Below are 26,761 nucleotides of genomic sequence, written 5' to 3'. Positions count from 1 at the left end.
GCCAGTTTCACATTCAGTTTCAAGCATCCAGGATCCTGAGGTGAGTCAGTGTGTTTTCATTGTGTTGCTATGGACTGAAGCTGCAGGTCACACAGCAGGTCTTGATGCTTAATTCTGATTTTTTATTAAAAAAAATAAAATTGTATTAAATGCAACCACATTTAGATTTCTGTGTGACTGGTATACGACCCCAGAAGAAGAACCTAGACGTCACGCAGCAGTTCTCAGTTTATGGAAGTAAAAATGGCTGCCGTTGCCTAGATATATTCTAAAGTTATTCATATAGTCTCAATAAAGAAAAAAATATTTTCTTCCATCTTCACTTGAATAGTATGAAAAGAACAAGTTTTGAGGAAATGATACACAGCATGCAAAGTGAGCTTAGCATTAAGCCCCTGGATGACTGGCAGCCTTTATTTCCCTCTGCAAACATTTTAATGTCAAATTTTCCTTGCATGCTGGTGTCCACACAGACACAAAGAGCGTTCTCATTTCATTTAAGTTCATCCTGACTTGAGTTATTCATAAAGTTACTTGATATTTTTACATCTTCCTGATATGTTTTTTTCTTTTCTCCCACTGCTTCACGGTGACATATTTATTGAAGACGCCTAAAGATCTGATCTCGGTCACATGCTAACCTTATGACCTTTTGTGTTTTGTAGCAAGTGCAGATGTACACAGCTACACATCAGCCAACACTGATCCTAATGACAGTAAATAACAACCACACTGACACACACCGAGTTCAGTGATTTTTTTATTTAATTGCTAGAATAAACTTGTGGTATTAATAGAATAAAGACGCAGTGTCACCAGGGTGACACATTTTAGTTAAATTTCATTGTGACATTTTGTTAAATGTAGTTTAGTTTCAGTTTAGTGGTAGAAGTTTTAATAATTTTATACTTTGGTTAATTTTTTGTTTGGATTATGTACACATTGGTTGGGTAATTAATACTCAACAGAAGATGCAGCTTTACAAAGTTTATTCAGTATTCAGTAATTGTTAAAACAACCAAATTACCGTAATTTGCCGACAGTTGATGTAAACTACTTGAGTGGAGGCAAAAATAATTATTTTACATCAATTTGAAAGGCTAATAAACAGATTCATAAACATGAAAATGGATATATATCACTACAGCGTATCTTAGTTTTTATGAATTCATGATATAACTCCAGTTAGTTTTCCCCCATTAATTACTGTTTTTATTTTCTTAACAAAAATAATTTTTCAATTTCAGTTTTTATTTTGTTAGTGTTAGTTAATTATAATAACCTTGAATAAAACCAGGAGAAAGTTGCTAGAATGAGAGCAAATCTTTGATGTGGTTATGGAGACGTGGCATATGATCAGCTTGTCTTTCTCTGAAATAGACTCAATCATTTCAGATAACGATAATAATTATTATCAATTATTATTGATAATAATTCCTATTTATAAAACCAATGCCAACATTTTAATATTTTTTGTGTTGGGCTCATAAAATTGCTACTTTTTCTCTTGTTCTATTTAGACTTTTATTTGTACGACGTTATTCCCGTAAAACTTTGGCTTTGAATCTAGAGAATCTAATAACATGCAGAGGGAGAAATTCATGCGTCTGAGCTGGACCATGGCTGCTGCATGTAGGAGCTGCAGAGCACCTGTCCTGCTGCTGCAGGCAGGTACGGGTCTGTCGACATTCAGGGATTCCTCAGAGACAACAAACACACCCGCAGAGACACAACCTCATTAATTTGCTCTCACTTTTCTCTCTTCGGCGTCTGAACTTTAAGGTGCGGAAAATAAAACTTTTGTTTCTGTTGCTGTGAGTCTCACTTTGCTGCTCTCTGTACTAACAGCTGCTTGGCCTGTCATGATGGCAAATGTAGTAAATTGTCCCAGAAGTTATTGCAATAAACAATAATATTGTTGTTTTGAGACCAATTTCAAGTAATGTAATGGTAACGCCTAAATAATACAAAAACACGTTCTCAAAGACCAATCTCTCACATTTAAAGTGCTAGTTACACTTTCAACCAAATAAAAACAATCACTCACGTTCATATTATTAGTAAAGTATTTGTACTTTAATAATTAATATTTTTTCAATGACATTAGATGTAGATGTCATTAATGTTGGACCTTTATTGAAGCAACTGGAGTCTTGCTGTTGAGGCCTCATGCTTCTTACTCAGTTTTCTCATAGGGCGTTTTGTGCTTTTGTTCCCTCACATTCAACATACTCAACACTTTAACATGGTGAGTCTTTTTGCACCGTCTTCATTTAGGTTACCAAATGTGCCCCAGTAATGTTGGTCAGCATGAGGAAAGAGCAACTCAGCAGAAATTTGCTACAGAAACATTGTGCTTACTCATTAGACTTACACCTTATGTAAACTGTAGTGGGATCTAAAATGGGTGATTCTGCCTGAACAGGTGAGGGATAAACAAACAGCAGCAACATCGGTTGTTAACGTCGTCCCAGTTTTACTTTTCGGACCGATTATATGATAAAAATAGACAAACGTCGCCTGAAATCAATCTTGATATTTCAACAAATATGTTTAAAAAATGTTTCTATAAAAGTTACATACTGCAGCTTTTAAAACAGCTACGACCTCCAAGTGGTGTAGCTGCTCTTTGGGCTGTACAGATGCTTTCTGGAGATGTTATATCTTAAATTAATGCAGATGGAAATTACCTGCTAATGGTTTCCTAGCAGCTAATGGTGAGCTAGCCAACATTTAGCTGGATGGTCAGGTTTATCTGTTTAACTGATTTATTTGACTACTAGTGTCATTTAAACAGTCTGATTACACTCAGCAGAGCCACTAAAATATGATGATGATGATGATGATGTATGCCTCTATTTATAGCTGCAGTACAGCAAACCTTCACAATAAGAGCCTTATCAAGGCATAAAGTGTTCTGAACTTTAGATACCATAAAGCTAATTAAAGCTGCGTACAGTCCGTGTCCTTTCAGGACAGATTGTTCAGGCTGTAATTTATCCCTGACAGATTATTTGATCCAGAAGACACTATTATTTATATAAATACTACCAATAACAATATTAACATTTATTTCACTGTTACTTATTTAGCAGAGTACAAGGATGTATTTTTTTATTGATTTTTGTTCCAAGTTCTGCAGAAACTATCAGTTTGCATAAAACTCTTTCATTTTGGGCAGCAGCTGACCTTTTGACCCCCACACTTGAACAGATATTTTTCCTTGTTTTCCACCTCAAACAAATTTTCCAGCGCCAACACATTTGCTTTGATTCTGAGTTTTATCCGGCGCCGCGGAGAAGCAGAACTCAGCCCGAACCTTTAGCGTTTAGCCGCCTCTGCAGCAGGAGCTGCTGAGGATGTTGGCGTGGAAAACAGTGAGGCGGTTTGTGATCTAATTCATCTGTGGCGCCGCGCCTCGGGATCACAGCAGACCTGGGTGCACGGAGATCCAGTTTTAACTGGAAAAACGGGTTCAAAGAGCTTGACCTGTCCCACACAGCAGGCCCTCATATCTCAGCTCGGTTATTACGCAACTGTTTGTGTGTGAGCGCAACAGGAGCATTTTTGCAGCTGCACGGTTTTGTTTCTTCCCCTCACAGCAGGCTTGTTTTGAAACCGCCGGTCATTGCTGCCGATACGCAGCCGACCGGTTGTGTTGTTTTGCTCCGTGGGCAGCAGGAGAGGCATTCCTCATCGCTCTCCCCCTCGCAGCTTTGTTGTGGATGTTTTGTGTCAACAAACAGGCCGGCTTACTGGCTGGTGATGGAAAAGCCAGAGGGCAGAGAAACTTAACTGCAAGGTCAAATCACCTGGCGGGAATTTGTCTGTGTGTGTGCAGACGAGTGGCTGACAGTTCCTGGAGGAAACACGACGCTGCCTCACACAGAAAACCATTCACTGACTCGCAGTGTGTCAGTGAATGGTTTTATTGTTCATTTGCTTGTAATATAGTGGAAGTGCTGCAGAAAGAAAAGGAGAAGCTGAGTTTAACGTTTCTGATAAAGGTCATCTTGGTTCTCACTTCCTGTTTTTAGTTGGAGCTGCTATTCTGCAATCTTTGTTTTTCATTTCTTTCTTTTTTGAGAAAGAAAATAAATCTCTAACTCTAGAAGGCACAGATTAAATGAACTCCTCTTTCCTTCATAGAAGAGTTTAAAGTTCAGTCCATGTGATGCCGTCTGAAAGGCTTTTATAACCTGCAAATACAAGATATGTAGCAGGACTAAAATCAGTCAGAATAATTAGATTGAAGATTAGACAGCAGAACCGCGCAACATTTAAACGGTTGTAATATTGCAGGAATAAGAGGAAAAAGTAACAAAATGCAGGCTAACCGACTTGAACATTCAGCTAAAGTTTCACAATTACATCAGTTCTAGGTATGGCGCCGCCCTACTGGACAAATTTATATTTATAGATGCACAGATATAGAGTTTTGTGTGAAGGTTTTGTAAAGCTTTGGCCCATTTGAGCAAATTCAAGCTTCACTTTGAAACTATAAATAATTGTATTTCAGATATTTGTTCATTATTTATGCTAGGAGAAGAGGCGACGTCACACTGTGCGAGAGAGAAAACGATTGCTCTACCAGGTTAGACTTATTTTAAAACAAAATGCGACAAAATAATTTATAGCTAGATTATTGATTATGGACGAAAGCTTGATAAGGTAAGGTGGAGGAAGCAGTGTAGTAGGAGCAAGATATTCTGCCACCTGCTGGTGGGAGTTGGTGTCACTTAAACTCAGTGTTTTTTAACCATTTTTGCATAAAATTTGCATTAGCGACGGCGGAAATGATAAATAGGAACCTCTAGCATTTCATTACTGAAAATTGCTAATGTCTTTTGTCGCCATTAAAATCTTCCACACCAAATGCTGTTGCTGTTGCAGCAACCTGTTGGGACTCTGGTGCATTCACTGATCGGGGAAATTATCGGATTTTTCAGTTTCAGACTGGGAGGTCAAAGGTCACGCAGATAAAACTAAAAGTCATCCTACTTTGGTCACCAGATGATTTCTTGCCACATCTTTATGCAAAGCATAACAAATCTTTCTCTTTCCACCAAAAATTGGATGATAAAAGTTTTCCAGGTGCTTTGGTACTTTTTTGAAGAACAGTTTTGTTTACATAGACTTCCATCCATCCATCCATCCATCCATCCATCCATCCATCCATCCATCCATCCATCCATTTTCTTTCACCCTTGTCCCTCAGTGGGGTCAGGAGGTGCTGGTGCCTCTCCAGCTATCGTTCCGGGTGAGAGGCGGGGTCACCTGGACAGGTCACCAGTCTGTCGCAGGGCAACACAGAGACACACAACCATGCACACACACACACACACCTAGGGACAATTTAGACAGACCAATTAATCTAACAGTCATGTTTTTGGACTGTGGGAGGAAACCGGAGTACCTGGAGAAAACCCACCATGCACAGGGAGAACATGGAGACTCCATGCAGAAAGACCCCAGGCCGGGAATCGAACCCCGAACCTTCTTGCTGCAAGGCAACAGCTCTACCAACTGCGCCACTGTGCAGCCCCCAGAGACTTTATAATTCATTTTATTTGTTGTTTTAGTTTTTTATTTTGTTTGGATATTTAAAATAACTTTAAGATTAAATGTCTTCTTGAACCATTACATTACTTGAAAATGATCTCAAAAGCAATATTATCATTTATTGCAATAACTTCTGGGGCAATTAATCATTCAGCAACATTAGTTATTGTGACAGACCAGCAGCAACTTTAGAAACATGTTTTATATCAGGAAATATGATTAGTTTAAAATCTGATTGATGATAATTTGACACAATTTTTGCTATTTTTAAAATATTTTAGTTTTAAATTCCTCTGCAGCGCATGGATTTTGAAACAATGTTCCACATAGATGAGCTTCTTGGGTGCCTTGTGCAGAGACGGCTGTTTGAGGTAAACGGTTCAGATTCAGGACGGCTGCGTGTTTCTGTCAGTCGTGTACGAATCTGTTCATTTTAATCTTGTTTTGTGGTAAATGGACATTGCGTCAGAAGATCAGCGCGGACAGAATCTTCTCACGCAGGTCAGAGGTCACTGAGTGATCAGTCTGTGTTTAGATAAAGTTTGTTTGTCTGTTGATTCGTGTCTGCTCCGAAGGAGTCGATAGACTCTCAAGTGACCGCGCTGAGTGGTGGAGCGTCTCCTGGGGTCCCACTTCCTCTGAAATATTGACTCAGCACTGCAGGAAGAGGTCACACACAAACACTGACACAAGGCCTTTTCCATCGCATGATGCCTCTGGTTCTGCTGCTGCAGTGATGATTTTTCTGTGGGACGAACAAAGATGGGCTAATGAATGCTCTCTGGGGGTTTGTCTTCATGGGACTGTGTTGACAGATTCTTTCCATCGTTCCCTGACGTGATGTCAGGCAGGGATTCGGTGTGCAGCGGGACATAAAGGACGCTTCACATGTGAGCTGGAGGCTGTGCTGTTTAGTGGGGTGTGTGTGTTAATCACATGGTTGATTTAACCGCTTTCATTTCCCAAATGTCCCAAACACAAAGACCGACACTGGTGAATTGAATCAAAAAGCTGTTTATCATTATCATTATTTATCATACTATTAGAAATTTATACAATTTTGATGCATCAAAATCTCGAGAAAAAACAGCTGCCATAAAATAGAGCAATACCGATATCTTAAAAAATACTAATATTGGCCGGTACCGATGTTAATACCGATATATTAGGCATCTATTAAAAGAATAATAGATTTATATTCCTTTTGATTAAAAAATACACTTTAAGTTTCTAATAACAGTACGGAAAATCCTGTATTCTGCCAAAATGCTGACAAGAAAATGTGAAAAATCTCAACATAATTTGAAGGTTGAGCTGCTCAGTGATTGGTCAGTTTCTCAGAACCTCACACAGGCTGCTCTGCAGCTTCCTCTGCACATTTCCAAACTAAACTTTCAACACATGATCCTCAGCATGTCATGCCGTCGTAGAACAGAGCGAGACTGTGAATCCGTCCTGGAGGGAAACGGATTCCTCAAAGTCCCTTCAGTCTATTTCTGTATGAAACCCGGTGAGGTCAAGGCTGAGCGTGTGTGGAGTCCGTTTGTGTGCCGCGGCGGAGGCGGCGGCGCTCGCTTTGACATCAAGGACACAACAAAACCACTTTGAGCCTTTGGTCTCAGGCTAATAGCCCGTCATACGAGCTCTTTGTAAATCCCACTGATCTGCTGCTTTTATTTTGGAAACACAGACAGGTGTTTTACGTCTGTCTGCAGACTCATCCTTTACTATCTGAACTTACTGGACCCGTCACAATAACAAATGCTGCTTGACGATAAACTGTCCCAGAAGTTATTAGGATAAACCATAATATTGTTTTTTTGAGACAATTATCATTATTATCATTGTTTGAGACAATATAATACTGTTATATTTTCGAGTAATGTAACGGTAATGATGGCATAATAATGCAAAGACACTCTGAGAGCAACAAACTTTAAATTCTAATGAATATTTAACACTGGAAGCGGAAAATGTTTTAAATATCCAAAATAAATGAACAAAAAATAAACCCAAATCTATGTAAGCAAAATATCCTTAAAAAATGGCAAAACACCAAACTTAAGACTTCCATGCAATTAGAAATTATTAGGCTGGTTTTATTTTATTGATTTACTGTGACAGGCCTAGGAAGGAGTTTTATTCTTTCTCATTTAATCTCATATCTTCTGTAAATCCAGGATCCTCTCCGTCCAGAGGTCGGTCCTCTGTGTCATAAATGATTCAGGACTCTACCGGGTCGGCTCGGCACCGCCGCCGGCCGCCACCTGCTCTCTGGACAGCGTCTCGTCGTGGCGTTGTACAGTAACTCGTGAGGTCAAAGTTCAGCCCGACCTCAACGCCGAGCTCACATTAGCAGGCTATTTGTGGCGCAGGGAGTGAGTTGGTGCAGGAACAGAGAGGTTATCGCATATCGGCCTGATATCAGAACCGACTCTGACGGTGTGGTAGCAACAGACCCGGATCACTGCATGAGGAATGTTCATATCTCTGGTTATCATGTCATAAAAGGAGGGAAAATTATGCGCCATGTGATTAAACCCAAAGATCTACTGATATTTCATGTTATATAATTTATAAAATTTTTCCACTGCAGCTGAAACAAAAACGTGTGGGATGATGAACGGCAGCAATTTATCTACATGGTCACACAGTGTGATGCTTTCTATTACACATAGATCTAGATCTATTACTCATATCTATTATTACACACTGATCTATTACACATAGATATAGATCTATGTGTAATAGATTTAAATCTAACACATAGGTCTATTGTAATAATAGAGCTTGCACATAGATCTATTATTACACATAGATCTGTTATACATAGATCTAGATCTATTGCAGATAGATCTAGATCTATTGCAGATAGATCTAGATATATTACACATAGATCTAGATACATAGATCTAGATCTATCACACATAGATCTAGATCTATCACACATAGATCTATTATACATAGATCTAGATCTATTGCAGATAGATCTAGATCTATTACACATAGATCTATTACAGAGATCTAGATCTATGTATATATCTAGATCGGTAGATCTATTACACATATGTATCTATGTATCTAGATACATAGATACGTAGATCTATGTATCTAGATCTATGTATCTAGATACATAGATCTAGATCGATCACACATAGGTCTATTATACATAGATCTAGATATATTAGATCTATGATCTATGTGTAATAGATCTAGGTCTATTACACATAGATCTAGGCAAGGCAAGAGTAAGAGACGCTTTTGCTCCTGTTACAAAATATTTCAGAAAATGTAAATATAATTCCTATTTTGAGATCTTCATTCCATTTTCAGTAGATAAATTGTTCGTAATCGATTATTCTGACGATTCATAAAAGATGAAAGATTCCCATTCTGATCTCTCATTAAAACTTTTTTCACACAGTATTAGAAATGCATTAAATTAGGAAATGCATAAAATTCAGTTCCATTTTTTTAAAATAGGAAAATACACACTTTATTTCCTGCAATATAACATAATATCATTGCTTTGGTGAACGTTTGATCATTAGTAGCAAAGGATGCAGTTAAAAAAAATACTTGTAACGTGAAAATCTCAGTCCTTTCTGCTTGATTTTATGTTAATGCAGAGTAGGACTAATCTGGTGATTGTGTTTTTTAATGAGTGATTGATAATTGGATATCATAAGGTGATTAATAGAAGAATTTGAACCAGGTGGAACTAAAACTTTGACACTTGAGAAAGAAGGTTTTCCTTATCTTAATGCAAAATGTATGTAGTGTTTATATACATTTTGCTCTGTTACTGCTCTGAGTATGTTATTGTTTCAGTTAATTGACTTTTTTTTCATCCTTATAGTTCAGTTAATAATGAATAAATCATTAATTAGTTTGGTGGTTTCAGCCCTGATCGATTGGCTCCATTTCCTTAGTTTTGGGTGAAAATAAGATTGGAACATTGAAGGTGTATTTTGTTATAAAGAAACCAGAACAAGGCATTTTAATAATCGGCGATCAGCCAGAAAACTACAATCAGTTCACTCCTAATTTTAATGACTTGTGTGAAAAGAGTTTGCATTCAGATATTTTTCATTTTGTTGGGCGTCTCCGTGTCCTTCAGGAAAGTCCCACCTTGCCATCGTCCAGAAGGTGAACAACGAGGGCGAAGGAGATCCGTTCTACGAGGTGCTGGGGTTGGTCACTCTGGAAGACGTGATCGAGGAGATAATTAAATCAGAGATTCTGGATGAATCAGACCTTTACAGTAGGTTTCTGTCCTCAACATTACCAATTTTTGTATTTAAATGCCAAATGACTATAAATTGTAGAACGTTTAGGAGGATATTTTATAGCTCTGTAAACTGTTTGTGTCACTTCTCAGCTGACAATCGCACCAGGAGGAAAGTTGCACCTGATAAGAACAAGAGAGACTTTTCTGCCTTCAAACACGAGAGCGAATCGAAGGTGAAGATCTCTCCTCAGCTGCTGCTGGCCGCGCATCGCTTCCTGGCCACAGGTGGGGACGAACCCAGGAAACTGGCACCATGCTGCTCTGTTGCATCACACTCTGTCATATTCTCTCTGGAAAATTTAGAAAAACTCAACCTCTAATTTGAGTTTGTTTGTGAAGTTTGCACCAGTATCTGAGGTTTATTGTCGGCCAACAGCGATTCGATACAGAACAATTCTGCTGAATCGTCTTAAAAGGTTTCTGTCTTTAAATACAGACATGTATGCTCTGGATCAGGAATGTCATTGATAACAATACAGCACATTTAAATGCACCAGAGGCTTCAGAAGTTTGGTCAGACATGTAAACACAACTTTAATTTATTCAGTCAATTATGAGTATAGCAGCCATTGTAAAATTATTAATAATAATAAATGAAACTGACAAAAACAAACTGATTACCTCAGTCAAACATGTAAAACTAAACAGCAGCAAATGGCTCAGAAAGTGCAGTTAAGAACTCTAAATATAATGAAAAAATAAATAAAAAAGCATAGAATTAGACTGAATAGACCTGCCCTTATGGATCAGGAACTTTGTTAAATATTGGGACTGATGCAGATAATATCAGATCAGTGCATCTCTGGTTAGAGCACATGGCTCCTTTTGACTCCTTATAGTATCAGTATGTTTAACAAAAACAAGTAGCCTCTGCCAGAAAACCGACCACCAGAAAGTGTCCTGCTCATCCCAGTTAGCCTGGTTATCTGCATTATATATTTTATTTAAGATAAAGGACAAATATTTCTTCCCACTAGTTTTTTCCCCTCACTAGATAAATACACTTTACTTACAGGTTGGATCTTCCTAAATGTTTCCAACATCAGTTATTATTCTGTTGATCTGATTAGCTTTTACTCTGTGTGCAGATTGCTGTACATGTAGCAGTAAATTGTGTTTATAAACAGTAAAACTCGTATAATTAGGTCGTCGTTGATTGATTGACTGTAATCAGACGGCAGTGAAGATATTTACGCCTGAAGATGTTTTGTTTGTATCAAGCAGCTCACCACAAACTCAGCTCTGCTTCTGCCGTCTCAAATCACTTGAGCGCGTGTTGCAATCTGTCGGGTTAGCATGTGTGTTAGCCGACACGCTCTGCCGCAAACTGCTACACGCACATGGCATGAGCCAGCACTTCCTTCCTTCCTCCCTCACAGGTTGCATAACATCGTCTTCTGGTGACTTCATTACAGATTTTTCTCTCATGATGATTCCCTTCGTGAGGAAAACGAATCTTTTCACAGTTTTTCTCCAAAACAAAATACTAGCTTTATTTTTTCGTCTTTTATTTTAATTTATTAGTAATAATCTTCAATCTCAAATCTCCTTGTCATAAAATGTGATGTTAATGACTCATCACATTATTATAGAGACAAAATAAATGCAGATTTTAGACATTTTACATCTTGTTTAAGATGATAAACAAGATGATAAATTACATTTTTTCCAGTCGTGTGAATTTGCGGAGACTCTGTGGGAGAGGGCTGACCTGACATGTGAAACCAGAAAGGTGAGTGTCTGTTTGAAGAAGCAGTGTCAGCCATACATCCCCTGGCTCTGCGGACGTCGCAGGCCTTTGTGCTCCATCTTTTGCTCCAAGCTTGGGCGGAGACCCGGCGCTTACGGCTGAACGCCGATTGCAACAGTCCAACTTCTGACGGTTGAGAAATCTGTTGTGAGCTGAAAGCATTTCTGATCTGCAAATAGCATGAAGCACAAACAAATGTGTGTAAAAAAAAAAGTAAAAATTAGAGCAGTTTGGGTTGAAAATTATTGTAAACGATTGCAATAACTGAGAGAAACCAGAAAAATAAAGCAATAAACCAACTAAATGACTTAGTTTTAAAAGAAAAGTTACTTTTAAATTTCTGCTAGACCTGGAGATTTATGACAAAAACATCTAAAAACTTCACCTGTTATCCTAAAATATGCTCATAATCTATAAATACAGCAGACAGACTGAAGGTGAAATCTGAGACAATTTAAACAATTTTAACCTGACACCACGGTGACAGCGATCACTTATCAATAATCACAAAATAAACATCAAGCCTGAAAACATAAAACTGTAACTGACTGCATGTTCTGTTCCTTGCATGGGAAACGCTCGTGTGTTTTTTTGGCGTTGAGTCCTGATGCATTTGGTGCCGTTGTTGTCAGTTGCTACGGCAACCAGGCTGCGTGTAGAGCGACGGAGAGAGCGAGACAAGTTGAAGATGATGAGTGGTTTGAGTTGTCCTTCAACAGTTTTTCTGTTATTTTTCCCGTCGCTGTGGCACTGAATTATTAATCCATACATCTCCAGCTTTTATTCTGACAGAATTATTCTAATGCAGCGAGTAAAAGAAACTTTCTGGGTGTGAACAATAACATTTAACATGTTTACACAGATAATTACCTGAAAGCAAAACAACAAAAGAAACTATTAAAACTTGGGAGTTGGTGTGTTCAGTGTTTATTCCCTTCACTTCTAAAAAATGTATTTTGTTCTCATCTATTCTCCCACACGCAATGCACTGCAGCATCTTAACTGAATCGTCTGAGTATCTCTCTTCATCCTGGAAAACAGAAACTTTTTGTTATTTTTTGCAGAAGTGAGCTTGTTCAGTCCCTCTCAGATCTCTGACAAGGTGCTGCTGCGGATCCTCCGCTATCCTGATGTCATCCAGGAGATCAAGTTCAACGAAAGCGACAAGCGATCGCATCGTCACTACATCTATCAGAGAGGCAAGGCGGTCGACTTCTTCATCCTCATCCTGCAGGTAAGCAGCCGTTTGGGCTGACAAAGGAGAACATTCACTTTGGTCTGTCTGTTTTAGATGCTGCTTTATGATTCTTTGTCGTTTTTTTCTGTGCCTGATTCTATTTTGAGACGCACCAGTCAGATTTTTACTGGCAGAAACCGTCCTCCTGTTTCCTCTGAAGTCTGTTCTGACAATACCAGTTTTCTCTGTTTTAAAAGGGGTTGCATGTTTGTTAGCATGAGATGTAATTTTTATAAAACAATTTACAAACGAGGAAACGATGATTTCCCTCCATGACGCTCTAACCTTTACAACTCTTTCCTCATGTCCCAAAGCAGCTGTTTGTTTTTGGGGTCCAGACATGTGGAATGAGTCTGTGGTCCGATGCCGAGAAAAACAAGCATCTTGAAGTAAATCTATTCGACTCAGAGTGTTAAATAATCTGATATGAACAGGAATCCTGCTTGTGTTTATTTATATTATAGCGTATTTCAGAAACATGCAGCACCAAAGTGCTGCACAAAGACAAGAACACAATAGAATAAATTGACACGTTTCTATCAGTTATTATTCAGCTCCAGACAGATTTAAAGGAACTCAGTGTTTCGGTTGTTTTGCAGTTTGTTCCAGATGTGTGGTGTATGGATGTTTAAGCTGAATGCTGCTTTTTATTGTGTCTTTAATTAAAAAAAGGACTCGGTGGTCTGATGCTGTAGATCCAGAAATGCTTTGCGAATGTTTTTTGTCAACTTTGACGAGTAAAATTGGATAAAATTATCGAGTCAAAGCAGCTGGAATCTGAATATCAGGTCAAAAAGTTGTCGGATTGCAGAAACGGTTGAGGTAATCTGGAAGGATTTTGTTCCCGTTTGAAGTAATGACCAGTTATCAACTCTGAAGGTAATTGTAGCTGCTGTCCACTAATTGACCTCTTGTCACTTTAAATACCTGCCCGTCATTCATGTTTTGGGAGAATCTTCCCCGTCCTGCTCGTTTCCAGTCTGTGGACTGAGCAGAAAACTCTGCGCTGCTCCTCCGGTCCCGCTGGATCCAGTCAGCGCCTGTGGGCTCTAATCCCAGCGCTCCATGCAGAGTCGCTTCCCACACTTCGTCTTGGTTTTCTGCTCCCAAACAGTCATTATGGACCGCACACGTAGCGTAATCCTCCGAAACCTTTCTGGGGGTTTCTGTGAAATACTTTCTTCACTTTACTCTCTGTTGGTTTCCCAAAGCTAACGAGGCCGATGTAACAGATGTGGAGCTTCAAACCCGTTTCCTCCTGTTTGCTTCGATACGCAGGAAACGATCGGTTACCTATAGATGTATGCGGCGCATTGCGAAAGTATTCACACCTTCTACCATGTTCTCAGGTTGCTTCACTTACAACATGAGAAAAATGTCGTATTCAATATAGGGCTGTGTAATAATATCGATTTTGCGATATATATCGATGTTTTCTTTCCTAGAGAAAAATCAATATTCATCTGCAAGTATCGTAACATCCAACTGTCTCCTTGCTCACTCACTGCTTGCTTCGCCGGGAGAGTGATCAGGTCATCAGGCTTAGAGTGATTCCTTCAGATGTTAAGTGTTAAAAAGGTATCAAACTATTCAGAGCAGGTACTTGGTGACTTTATTTACTGTACAAATGCATGTAAGCTACAGTTTGTACTGCTTCAATTAAAAGAAACATGTTTTCTCACCACTTCTTTGATTCATTTTGTCCAGCTGTCGACTTTAAGTCTGTGTCCAACCAGAGCCAGGTGTTGTGTAGTTGGTGCTTTTAATCAGTTTTCAGTTAAATTAATTCAGTCCAACTCTATAACAGTCACAAAATGTCACCAAAATCACTCTGTCCCTCTAAAATCTTTCAAAAAATCGCAAAAATTTATTGAATTGTATCGTTTGCTGAATATTGCAGTATGCATCGTACTGTGAGAAGAATATCGTGTATCGTATCGTGAGATTATTGTATCACTACAGCCCTAATTCAATAATTATTGAATAATTATTGACTTAAAACGAGCTCCGATATCTTGCTGAAAAGTCACTTTAAGTTAATTATTTCTTATTTCAAGTGTGCAAAGATATTTATACCAGAAACTAGACCAAAAATAGTTGGTAAGGTTTAGTGTTTTTGCAGCTCTGAGTGATTCTGATTTCTGTTTTAAGGCCAGATTCCCGTTTAATTAGTCAAAATGGAGTTAAAGCTTCAACATCTACTGGACCATCAGGTGTGAAAACACTTTTAATCTTAAATATCAACATTAGTTAATCTGTATTTTCTTAGCGGTGCACTGATTGCAGTTTTCTGGCCGATTCAGATTTTGACCAATACAGATTTTTTTTTTTTTTGCTTTTATTTTTTGATCTGAAAAAAATAATTTTCACATTAAAGTATCGGCCGATCTCTGATTTATTGGTGCCACCATTTTTATGGTATGGTGTGATTTAACTAGGACTGCAGCTGATTATGTTAGCTATCAATTAATTAATCTGACAACTAATGGGATGAAAAGTTGGTACATTATGCAAATTTTTATTCAAGTCATTTTTAAACATCAGAAATACATTAAAAGATGTGCGAAGAAATAGTTCAGTTACCTTTTTAAATAAGAAAATAAACATTTTATTGCCCGAAATGCAACAACATATTTTCCTTTGAATAGATGCGTCTGTAGCTAAAAAATACTTCCAACATCAAAAGCTGTGACGACTTCTCGACTTTTCAATACAGTGTACAGCTGATCCTGTTTGTAATAAACCAAAGAATAATTTGTTTATTTTACTCAAAATAGATTTTTCTTTTTCCTTTACAGAATTTGAACCAGGGGAAGTTAAACATGCCACTTCAAGAGTTTAAAATATTTACAGACAAAATGTTTTGTGTTGATGTTAAAATTCTAAATGTATGTATTTTTGTACAGTTTTGGCTTAATTCCTGCTCTTTGATCTCTTGGAAAAGGTTAACGGTTAATCAATTACAAAATTAGTTAACGATTATTTCACTAATTGATTAATCACAATTAATCCGATTAATCGTTTCAGATTGAACTTTTCTCAAATGAATGGAAGACATAACGATGTCCTAATAAGGGTGTGTGTGTGTGTGTGTGTGTGTGTGTGTGTGTGTGTGTGTGTGTGTGTGTGTGTGTGTGTGTGTGTGTGTGTGTGTGTGTGCGTGTTGTGGGCAGGGATGATCACCGTCAGCAGACTGGATGTTTGTTTATGACCACACTGATTCATGTCTCCATAAAGACGCTCTGAGGTTCTCACACAGCAGCTGCTCAGTTCAGAGTCACATTTCTGCTGCATTCAAGGAATTTTCTCCTCTTCCACGGGAAAATCCCTGGATTGCAAGCAGGCTCCTTTTTCTGCTCCAACGACGACAAACCTCCATCTATTGTTACATCTGTCATCGTTTTGCTTCACGTGTTTTCTTTGGGTATTCCTTAAAAAGGCAAATGTGGACGAGTGTTTTTAAATAAAGTACATCTGCTAGTTCTTCCTGTTGTGAACCCGAGACGGAAAATTGATTCCTTGGAGGATAAGAAATATTCCTCGACAAAAAAGGAGATATCTCCACTCTGTGATTCAGTTTGCTGAGTCATGGCGTTGCGTCCCGATGTTGGAGTGAATCACTGATTTTAAAACTGGTTTGTTACAAACCACTAAACTCTGAGGTTTAGTCACATGATAACGCAGATTTAACGCCGGCTGAGTGTTTCAGCGTGGCTCAGGGAAGAAACCCCTCGCTGGCTTTGTTATAAGTTATTAACAGCCTGCGGGCAGAGAGTCCTCCAGCCTCTGCAGGGGTTCGTCTCTCAGCTTCACACACACACACACACACACACACACACACACACACACACGCACACACACACGCACACACAGAGCTTCCTCAGACAGCTTGGTTCCACATTACCTCATCCTGCTTTGTGCTGTTTTTATCTGCATTAGTTCACACACTGAATAACTGCTCCCATAGGACGGCTGCTTCTCAGGGCTCTCATTGGTTATTGTAAAGATGAAAACCTTACTCATCCAGATCACTCGGCTCCTTCAGTTTCACCGCATTCCTGCCAAAACTAACCCTGAAATGTGGCAGTGATGGTATCTGGATTAAACGGTCAGTTTCATCACATCAGCTGCGTTTTCATTACAAATATGCTCAGATCTTTGTCTATACTCTGCTAATGCAAACGGTGTTTCCAATAAATAAACATCATGGATGTAAACAGCTGCAGCAGATATATTCATGATTCAACCAATCAGAGCTCTGCCTCTATGTAAGCGGCGTTTTGGGGAAATTGTAGTCGGCCATTTTACAGAATAGCTACGGAACACCTCATGTTTTTTAATCTTTTTTCTGAAAAGCCAGTTAAAGCGACCATAAAGACATTTCTACAGAGTTGAGGAAATGATTTTACATTTCTAATGCAATGCTTCAAAAGTTTCAGTTAATATTGAACTTCATTTCTAACATGATGGTGTATTTGTGGTTTCTCTCAGTTGTTCATTTTAGGACTTGGATGTTAAAATGAACCACAGAATCAGTGAATAATCTGTAGATGAATAAAGTTGTAATCTAGTGGAATTAGGCTTATTTTAAGCTCTGAGGACTTTGTGAACCTCCTCACCTCTTTTCTTTTACTCCACATTGAGCTCCTGCAGCTCACACTTTATTAAACTTTCCCAAACTCCACCTTCACAGTCAATTCTTTATTTTTTAACCTTTCTTGCAGTCACAGATTTTCTTTCTTTTCTGTTGAGCATGATCGATCACCGGGGCCACAAAGAGGCCAGTGGTGTAAACCTGCAAGAACATCAGCTATTATGTTTGCTCACGTCGTGGATAAGAACCTGGGCAGGAACAAACGGTTCTCCATCGGGTCGTTTATGACTCATAACGCTGCATGTCGACCTTTAGCCAAGACCCACCTGCAGGTTCAGGGCTCTGACCTCCACTTTGAACCTGAAGCTGCATTACTGCACAGAGAGATGGGAATATTATTTCTTATGGTTTAGTTCATTATATATGTACATAATTTACCGTTTTCTGTCTGTAAGTTTCAGACATTTGGTTCAGAATCTTCTGACACTTTCACAATGTGAAGTGATTAATGGTAAATTAAAACACTGGTTTTCAGGTCTTAAAATGCTTTTTGTCTCAAAAGCCTAAGCTTGGAGCAGGAGTAAACATTTAATGGGCGGGACAGAGGACGGCCTCAGTGACCCTCTGGCTGGTGAAGTCACAGCAACAACTGCTGTATCTTGACCTGTTATCTGCATGTTTAGGTGCCGTGAATGAAAGGCTGACCTGGGAGTGTCTGCTCACTTAACTGGTCCTCAGGTTTCAAGCTGCTTGCTTTGCCACACCTGCTGTTAGTCATTTGTTTTGCATGAGGCTCGGAGACTGTAGAGTACTAAAGGTCACGGTGAAGTGGAGGTAAAGAGCGTTTGTTGTTAGGAATGAACCTGCACTGGGTTGGTGTTGGTGCTTGTGCTGTATTTGTTGCTGCCTCTTGGCCTGGATTTTCTTGGAAAAGAGGTTTTTAATCTCGGCGGGTTTTTATTCTGGTAAAAATAAAGGTTAAATATTTACGGTTGGAAGGTCAAACCTGCTGTTTCAGCTCTTGTTTTGTTTGCTTTGTTTCCATTGTGTTTTTTATTTACTCTCTTTTATTCCTCTTTAGAGTCAGATTGAGTCATTTTGTTTTTAGCTAAACAAATGGTTTTGAATTATTAAGTCATCAGGAGATCATTTACCAGGCTGCACAGTGGCGCAGTTGGCAGAGCTGTTGCCTTGCAGCAAGAAGGTTCTGGGTTCAATTCCCGGGCTGGGGTCTTTCTGCATGGAGTTTGCATGTTCTCCCTGTGCATGCGTGGGTTTTCTCCGGGTACTCCGGTTTCCTCCCACAATCCAAAAAGAAAAACATGACTGTTAGGTTAAATGGTCTGTCTCAATTACCCTTAGGTGTGAGTGTGTGTGTGCATGGTTGTGTGTCTCTGTGTTGCCCTGCGACAGACTGGCGACCTGTCCAGGGTGACCCCGCCTCTCGCCCGGAACGTTAGCTGGAGATGGGCACCAGCACCTCCTGACCCCACTGAGGGACAAGGGTGCAAGAAAATGGATGGATGGATGGATGGAGATCATTTACCAGCTTTTATTTTGCAGATGGACAGACTGATATTTCAACATGCTTTGTGTTGGTGCTGGTAACTTTGTCTGTTTTGGCTCCTGAGTAAATTTGAAAAATGATGCCCCACATTAATAACCAAACACTCAGAGGTCTGTCTTGCTGCTGTAAATTCAAATAAACTGACATCAGGCATCACATTAGATTATCGAAAAATAACACAAACAATCCTGAATAAGATTTGATCATCTTAATGGTTGATTAAATTGATCCTGACATAAACATGGCTGTCAGTCTGTTTACAGTCTACTGGAAGGACGTACATGAATACATGAATACTTTTGTTTGTGGATGTCACTTGTGCGTCAGATTTACGGGCGCACCAGAAACATGACAGTACAAATATTTAAAATTAAAAATAAATACATTTGATTTATTGCATTGATTTTTAACGGGTTAAAATCTGTAATAAACTAATCAAAATTAAAGCGTTATGGTTCAAATGTCAAACATACTTTAATATGCATTAATACTCACAAAGGAAACCGAATCAGCACTAGCAGAAAGTAACGTCTGCGGTTTATCTTCTCCCTGGGGGGTCAGCCAGTCGGTGCCGAGGAAAATGAACCGAGCGCCTGGATCAGCTGGAAGACATTTTAAATATCCCAAATAGATAAACAAAACAACAGAAAAAGCAAATTAAATGAATTTAGAAATTTCTTAAAACAAAACTGTCCTTCAAAAAAAGTTCTAGTTCAGACCAAAGCACCAGACTGAAGACTTTTGTCTTCCAGTTTTTGGTAGAAAATGAGAAAAAAGAAAGGAAAGCAATAAATAATGCGAATGGAAATTATTGAGCTTGTTTTAATTTATCGTGTGATTTTGACGTAAAGGTTGTCAGGCGATTCCTGCAACGTAAAGGCAGGAATTATTGACCTTTTGCTTTAAAATATAATGTAAATATATTGAACGTTTGGCCACTGGGTGCTGAGGAGCCACTCCTGCTGTGTGTGAATAATTGATAAAGGTCAGACTATTTAAAAAAAATGCCTACTGGCTTTCTGTGTTCAAATCTCACAGACTGATTTATTCTGGATTTCACCACCTGCAGACGGGTTAAACCCTGTGTAGCTGGGAGTCCCGGTCTGGAGGAACTGGTTTTACTGGAGCGCGAGTCGCTTTGTGGCACGTCTGCATGGCCGGCCCCAGTCCTGAGCACGTGCAGTGAAAACATGACCTCAGCTGATGATCACGCTCTCACATTCAGCCACATGTCGAACATTAAGTCATGTTTCAGTTGCTCTGATGGGCTGGAAGCAGCAGATGAATGTGGATGTTTTTATTTTCTGTGCTTCTGGTTGATTTAGTAATAAATCATTACAGCCAGTGAGCATCTGCTCATGTTTTCCTCCTGATGACTCGGTGGCTTTCAGATGACAAATCATCTCTGCACCTAATCGGTTCAGGCATAAAGCACAGATTATTCAAACGTTTTGCACTTTAAGTTTCAGCTGATGAGGATTAAAATCATTTAGGTCAGGAGCCAACAGCGTGGTGTTTTAGGTCAACCCTTCGGCGTGTCGCATTCCTTACATTTTTACCTGGACAAACATGATCCAACGCCGTAAATAAAACATCCGAAGCATGTCAGAGTTCAACTCTGTCAACGAGGTCAGAGTGGAAACAAAAGTCTTTCTCTATGCCAGATTACCAGGATGGCAGTTTGTCGGTTTGAGCTTCAAATAACTAAAATGTTTACCCAGCAAGCATCCAAAACAACAACAGAAAGAAAGTACCAGGAATAAACTTCATAAAAGTATAAAGATGGAAAATAAACAATAGAAAATACATTAAAAATCAATAAAAATGCTGTAATAAAGAATGTGAAAACTTCACAAAATGCTTTTAAACTACGTCAGAGAACCCATTTGAATCCTTCATGCAGAATAATAATAATAATAATAATAATAATAATATGACCTTTTCAGAAACATTTATAGATGGATACACTGGTTTATAAATGCATTATTGCCAAACCTTTTATTTGGATTAATCGTGATTAATGATTGATCTATTAGTCACCATTTGTCCAATTATTAATCCTTTAATCCAATAATCACCAGATCAGCCCTACACTGATCTAATAAGTCGAGCCGAAAGGGGTTTGGATTTTACATGTTGTTAGAAATGCGTTTCAGCTGCAGATTCCTCCTTCATTCACCAAAGGACTGGTGTTATTAAAATGTTTATTTTCTATTTGAATTATGGGTTTATTTGCATCTTTTAATGTGTTTCTGATATTGTATAAAAATGGCTTAAGTTTAAGTGAGAAATCTGCAGAATGTACAAACGTTTTATTAGATTAACCAGAATAATTACTAAGATAAAGTTAGTTGCAGCTTTAAAATGCATATGTGGATCAATGCCAATGCTCATAGTTCCCCACAATAAGAGCAACTCTTATAAGTTTCTGTTTTTCTCATTGTAGTTTAGAAAGAACTGATCTGATAGTTGGAGGTGCAGGAGCTGTTGACAGAGTGGGTTCAGCTCGGTTCTGTGCTGTAATGTAGCTTTAGCATAGCATTAGCTTTAGCTTTAGCTCGCTGCTAGCTGGACCCTGCAGTGTTTACAGCATGAACAGCTTCCCTGCTGTTACTTTGTAACTGCAGAGTTAACTTCCTAAAATAGCTGAAGGTTATTTTCAGCCCTTCATGTTTTAATTTGACAGAAAAATTTACACTGGAGCAAAAATGTTCTTGCGCAACGTGGCAACTTTATGACCATTGTGATGGATTATTAACTTTTATGTCCAGTGTGTTGATTCTTCATATCTCCCTTTAAATTGCTGTAGCGTAGCTGTTGTTTTTTTTTTTCCACTTACATCCGTCTGAATCTTTAGAGTTTAAATATTAGCAGATGATGTGATGGACTGAGATTAGTTCAAAACTTTAGTGAATACAGTCCAAAGAATTAGGAATATAATCTAAATATCAAGAGAAATAATATGATGTTTGAATAAATTAGTGTTTTCGTTCAGATGTTTTTATTTTCCCACTTGTCCTGCTTTCATTGGGGATGAAAGGAAGGAGGACGGTTGGATGGATGAACTGCTGCGTTGTTGCTGCAGTCACACATTCCAGCTGGTTGAACTGGGCCGACGCTCTGTACCAGTACACCAGCTTCCTTAACCCCCAGTCTGTCCTCTGCGACCCGCTAAATTCATCATTTTCTCATATTTCCATCCAACATCCCTCTGAACGTTTCCTCTGCTGCTCCGGAGTGATGAACATCGAGTTTTACTTGGAAATGTGGCGCCATCTGGAGGTCAAATGGTGCATTGACCCTCTCGTGGAAAAAATACAATTTTCCCTCATATTTTTCTGTTTTGAGAGGAATCGTTTGCCGTTTTTGGAGTTTCTGTTTTGAAACCTGCGTCTTTGTGTTAAATCCGCAGGGTCGCGTGGAGGTGGAGGCCGGAAACGAGAACATGAAGTTTGAAGCCGGAGCCTTTTCGTATTATGGCGTCATGGCGCTCAGTGCTCCCACTCAGGGTGAGTCCACAAACCTCCTCTGCTTGGAGCTGACCGCCCGTTACTGACCCACGTTAATCTGAGAGCGTTATTGAACATGTGTCTCTACTGCCACCCTGTGGCAACATGAAAGAGTTGATCAATCCTTGAAATTTCATCAACTCTTTTATTGGGTTCAGCAGGACATTGGATGGGTTTACAAGATGCTAAAAAGTGTCTTAAAAGCAAAAACTACAACATAAATTTAAAGGCATTAATGTTCTGATTTCCTCACTTGGTTATTCTCTGTTCCAGGAGCCAAAAATGAAGAATTATTTTAGTTTTTGTTTGGTAATATTTCTTCCCTCTTCAGCGTCTACATCAGGGGTGTCCAAACTTTTTCTCATGTTGGGTCCAACATTCTTCCATGCCAAGAAAAATCAAAAATAAAATGTAGCCTAATTTGTTTTGGGGGCGTTTTCATTGTAAATCCAAACATTAAAAATAATTTTGCACATTTGCTTTATTAAAAGAAAAGCGTCTAGTTTTCAATTGAACAAATGTTTTAAAAACTGTCCTTTAAAAATGTTTGCTAATTTAACCACGTTTAATAAATTTAATAAAAGCAGCAAAGTCAGATTTGTACCACAAATGGCCCCCGCGCCACAGGTTGGACACCCCTGATCTACACCCGAGCTTTTATTCCAGCTCTGCGGCAGCAGCATCATGCTGTGGGCTCTCTGGGTTTCTGTGGGATCAGCAGAGCGTCTCCAGGGTTCTGCATGTCCCCTGTCCTCTGAGCAGACCTGTCTCCCTGACCTTTGACCTTCCCTTTCACCCTCCCTCTCTGCTATCCTCTCAGTGGCCGCGCCGCGCCATCGCCTCCTCTCCTTTAAGAGGTTTTCTCTGTTCTCTCGGTTGCCAGGTAAAAGCCGGCATGTCTGGGTGGCCTAACACTGAGCTCAGGTTGGGTGGGGGGTCAAAGGGCACAAAGTCTGTAGAAAGACCTGATTATTGTCACTTCTTTAGGTTTTAACTCATAAAGTCTGTAGAAAGACCTGATTATTGTCACTTCTTTAGGTTTTAACCCATAAAGTCTGTAGAGAAACCTGATTATTGTCACTTCTTTAGGTTTTAACACATAGTTCCTGCTCTGTCACTCATGCGACTGATTGTAGGTTTAATCTTCAAGGATTTTGGCAAACAGTGATTTGTCCTGTTACAGTGATTATTCTTTCTGACAAGTCTCCTTAGTTGAAGGTTTTATGGTTTTAGGAATCAGTTATTGCTGCCCATCAATCTGAACTCCATCATTCTGCAGTGAGAAAATGATTTAGAAATCATGAAACGATTCTTTCCTGGACTTCACGTCCCAAACATTTACCAACTCACCAACCCACGAGCGCCACCTCACCTTTACCACGCTGAAAAACCAGCTGCGGTGTGCGTGAGAACAGTTCAGCCTGTGATATGAGATCTGTTTGAAACTGAACTGTTCAGTAGGTCACCGCTTCACATGAACAGTTCCTCAGTTTTCAGGACTGCTGGGTCAGATTGTTTGCCAAAACATGAGTTTTCTTTTGGAGGGACGACATGGCGACTGATTTCCCTCCAGGAATAAAACCGTCGAGCCGCTTCTAGATGGATCTTCTTCTGATTATTTCCCTGTGAACATGTTTGTTTCATGTATTCATTTAATGATAGTTTAGAGACTTTCTGCTGCAGGATTTGGTTTTTTGTCTCTAAAGCTCCAAATGTTTCCACATCAATGTTGTGGATATGAAAGAAGGTTTTTATTTGGAGTTGGGCCAACTCTGCGATCCGCTCCATTTTAAAAACACTAACTCAGACAGAAACCAGCTTCCTGATGTTATTGGCTGTGATCCTTAGAGATCCGGCTGGAGACTTTTCAGCAGGTTTTAACAGCAGACGGGCTGGAAACCAGAGAAAAGTGACACAATAACGTCAGAAATGTTTTTATTTCCTTTCTAATCCAAGATTCTGTTTGCTAAATGTCCCCGTTCAACTTTAGGAACCAAAGTTAAAAATAATACACCTTTTTAAAAATAATTAATTTATCCAAGAAAAAAATAATCAGAAAATAGGCATTTTTTCCCACCAATAAATCAAAGATTTTGTTTAATTTAATCCTTCCTGAGATGAAATACAAAACTTTGTTTGTTTTTTCAGAACTCAGAGAAGTTTTTACCTATATCGTAGTTCTTTTTTATTTATCTTTCATTTTACAAAATACGTTTGAAAAAGTAAAAAAAAAAAGCCAAATCAACCAATGCACTGAGACTTCTGAAACAAATCTGAATTTTTACCTTTAATAAATTTAATAATAATCAATAACAGCATTATTATTATTATTATTATTATTATTATTATTATTATTATTATTATTATTATTATTATTATTAAGTAACCAGTAGTTTATTTTATTTTGTGTTTAAAGATCAAATGAAAATGCAATTAATTTTTTTCCTGCTAATTAACATAAATATTTTAAAATCATAAGTGGCCTTTTAAATTTAAACTGCTTTTTAAATTGATCTTGAATTGAACTTTAAATGTTTATTATACTTGTTTTAATAAAAACAAATTCAAGTTGTTGGTATTTTTAAGCATTTTCAAGAACATTAGGAAACTAAAATAAAATCCCATGATGATTTTTGTGACTTTTACTCTCTAAAAGGGAGGCTAATTTAAAACTGCTGAAGAGAATAATTGTGATTTTCTGTCATTACTTTGAATAAATACATTTAAATAAATCAGCTTCCTGAGTTTAACCAGAAAGAAAAATCTCCTGCTGGATTACCAAAAATCTCCTTTTGCTGAATTAGAGGTTTGCTAATCTAGTCTAATCTAACCACTAACTGTGAAACTAGCCGTGGAAAACCGGGATGAACGTCTCGGTTCATTCCTGGGAATCTAACGCAGTTGACATGTCCAGGTAAAACAGTTTCCTATGACTCACTGAGGCCCCCTGCTGGACGACTCACACCAACCGGTAATCATCATCATAATGCACTGGGTGAACGGACGTGTGTGTGTGTGTGTGTGTGTGTGTGTGTGTGTGTGTGTGTGTGTGTGTGTGTGTGTGTGTGTGTGTCACATCACTCACTGACAGATAGAAACTGTGATAAACCGTTTGTTACCCAATATTCAAATTAAATGCTGTTTGAGTCATTTGAGTCATTTTCTTTAGAAACATACTGACTGCCTGAAAGACTTTGGTTATGATTTTCCTTATCTTTAATTTATTTAAGCTAATATGTTTGGACTCTAATGGTTGACTGGATGAATAAGTTGTTTAATTTCGTCATCTCAGTTTGAAAAGCTACATCCATATTGCCACTCCTGGTAAAGATGTATAAAAAGCCATAAAATAAGATTTTGTTTTATTGCAGCTTCTTAAAAAACTGGGGAACTCTGTGTTTAATTTAGGTGCTTCAAAATGTTTCATGCTAATAAGTAATAAATCTTTTCTCAGTATTGATTAAAAAAAGTTCTAGTTCCACTGGCAGATTATTTGACTTATAACATGGGGACATTTTGTCATTACAAATAAATTTATCTGCAAGTGGAACTAGAACTTTGTCATTATTAACTTAAAACAAGAGCCTATGTCTTGCTGAAAAGTTAGTTTAATCTTATTTCTTGTGTGTTTGCTTTCAAAATATCTTCCATATAATTTGCACCAGTCAAATCTTACATATCTCATATCTAAATAAAAACCTGATGGTTTCTGGCAGGAAGCTACGCTCCTTTTCTAGGAAGTTGGCTCTAAATGCTAACTTAGTATGTGTAAAACTAGCTTAGCGTGTATAAAACTAGCTTAGCGTGTGTAGAGTTAGCTTAGTGTGTGTAGAGTTAGCTTAGCGTGTGTAGAGTTAGCTTAGCGTGTGTAGGGTTAGCTTAGCGTGTAGATAGATTAACGTGTGTAGAGTTAGCTTAGCATGTGTATAGTTAGCTTTGCATGTGTAGAGTTAGCTTAGCATGTGTAGGGTTAGCGTAGCGTGTAGTTAGATTAACGTGTGTAGAGTTAGCTTAGTGTGTGTAGAGTTAGCTTAGCGTGTGTAGAGTTAGCTTAGCTTGTGTATAATTAGCTTTACGTGTGTAGAGTTTGCTTTGCGTGTGTAGAGTTAGCTTAGCGTGTGTATAGTTAGCTTAGTGTGTGTAGAGTTAGCTTAGCGTGTGTAGAGTTAGCTTAGTGTGTGTAGAGTTAGTTAAGCGTGTAGTTAGATTAACGTGTATAGAGTTAGCTTAGCGTGTGTAGAATTAGCTTAG

At 38.5% G+C, this 26,761-nt stretch overlaps 1 protein-coding gene across 6 annotated transcripts in view; it reads left to right on the top strand.

Annotated features, from left to right (window-relative positions):
- The window catches only part of LOC103470685 (metal transporter CNNM4), a 37,681-nt gene that overhangs the window by 7,291 nt on the left and 3,629 nt on the right, over positions 1–26,761 (top strand). For 2 of the 6 annotated variants that reach the window (XM_017306561.1, XM_017306560.1), the window contains exons 2-7: positions 9,683–9,826; positions 9,944–10,078; positions 12,668–12,837; positions 22,414–22,510; positions 23,331–23,393; positions 25,425–25,481. In XM_017306561.1, coding sequence (XP_017162050.1) covers positions 9,683–9,826; positions 9,944–10,078; positions 12,668–12,837; positions 22,414–22,510; positions 23,331–23,393; positions 25,425–25,481 — 666 coding nt within the window. The remainder of the gene's footprint in view (positions 1–9,682; positions 9,827–9,943; positions 10,079–12,667; positions 12,838–22,413; positions 22,511–23,330; positions 23,394–25,424; positions 25,482–26,761) is intronic. The other 4 variants (XM_008419312.2, XM_008419311.2, XM_008419314.2 and 1 more) reach the window with 2 other exon arrangements.

Source organism: Poecilia reticulata, linkage group LG9 (assembly GCF_000633615.1).
Source record: "Poecilia reticulata strain Guanapo linkage group LG9, Guppy_female_1.0+MT, whole genome shotgun sequence".
Lineage (NCBI taxonomy): Eukaryota > Metazoa > Chordata > Actinopteri > Cyprinodontiformes > Poeciliidae > Poecilia > Poecilia reticulata.
Note: the sequence above shows the minus strand (reverse complement) of the source record. Positions and strands in the feature narration are given on the sequence as shown.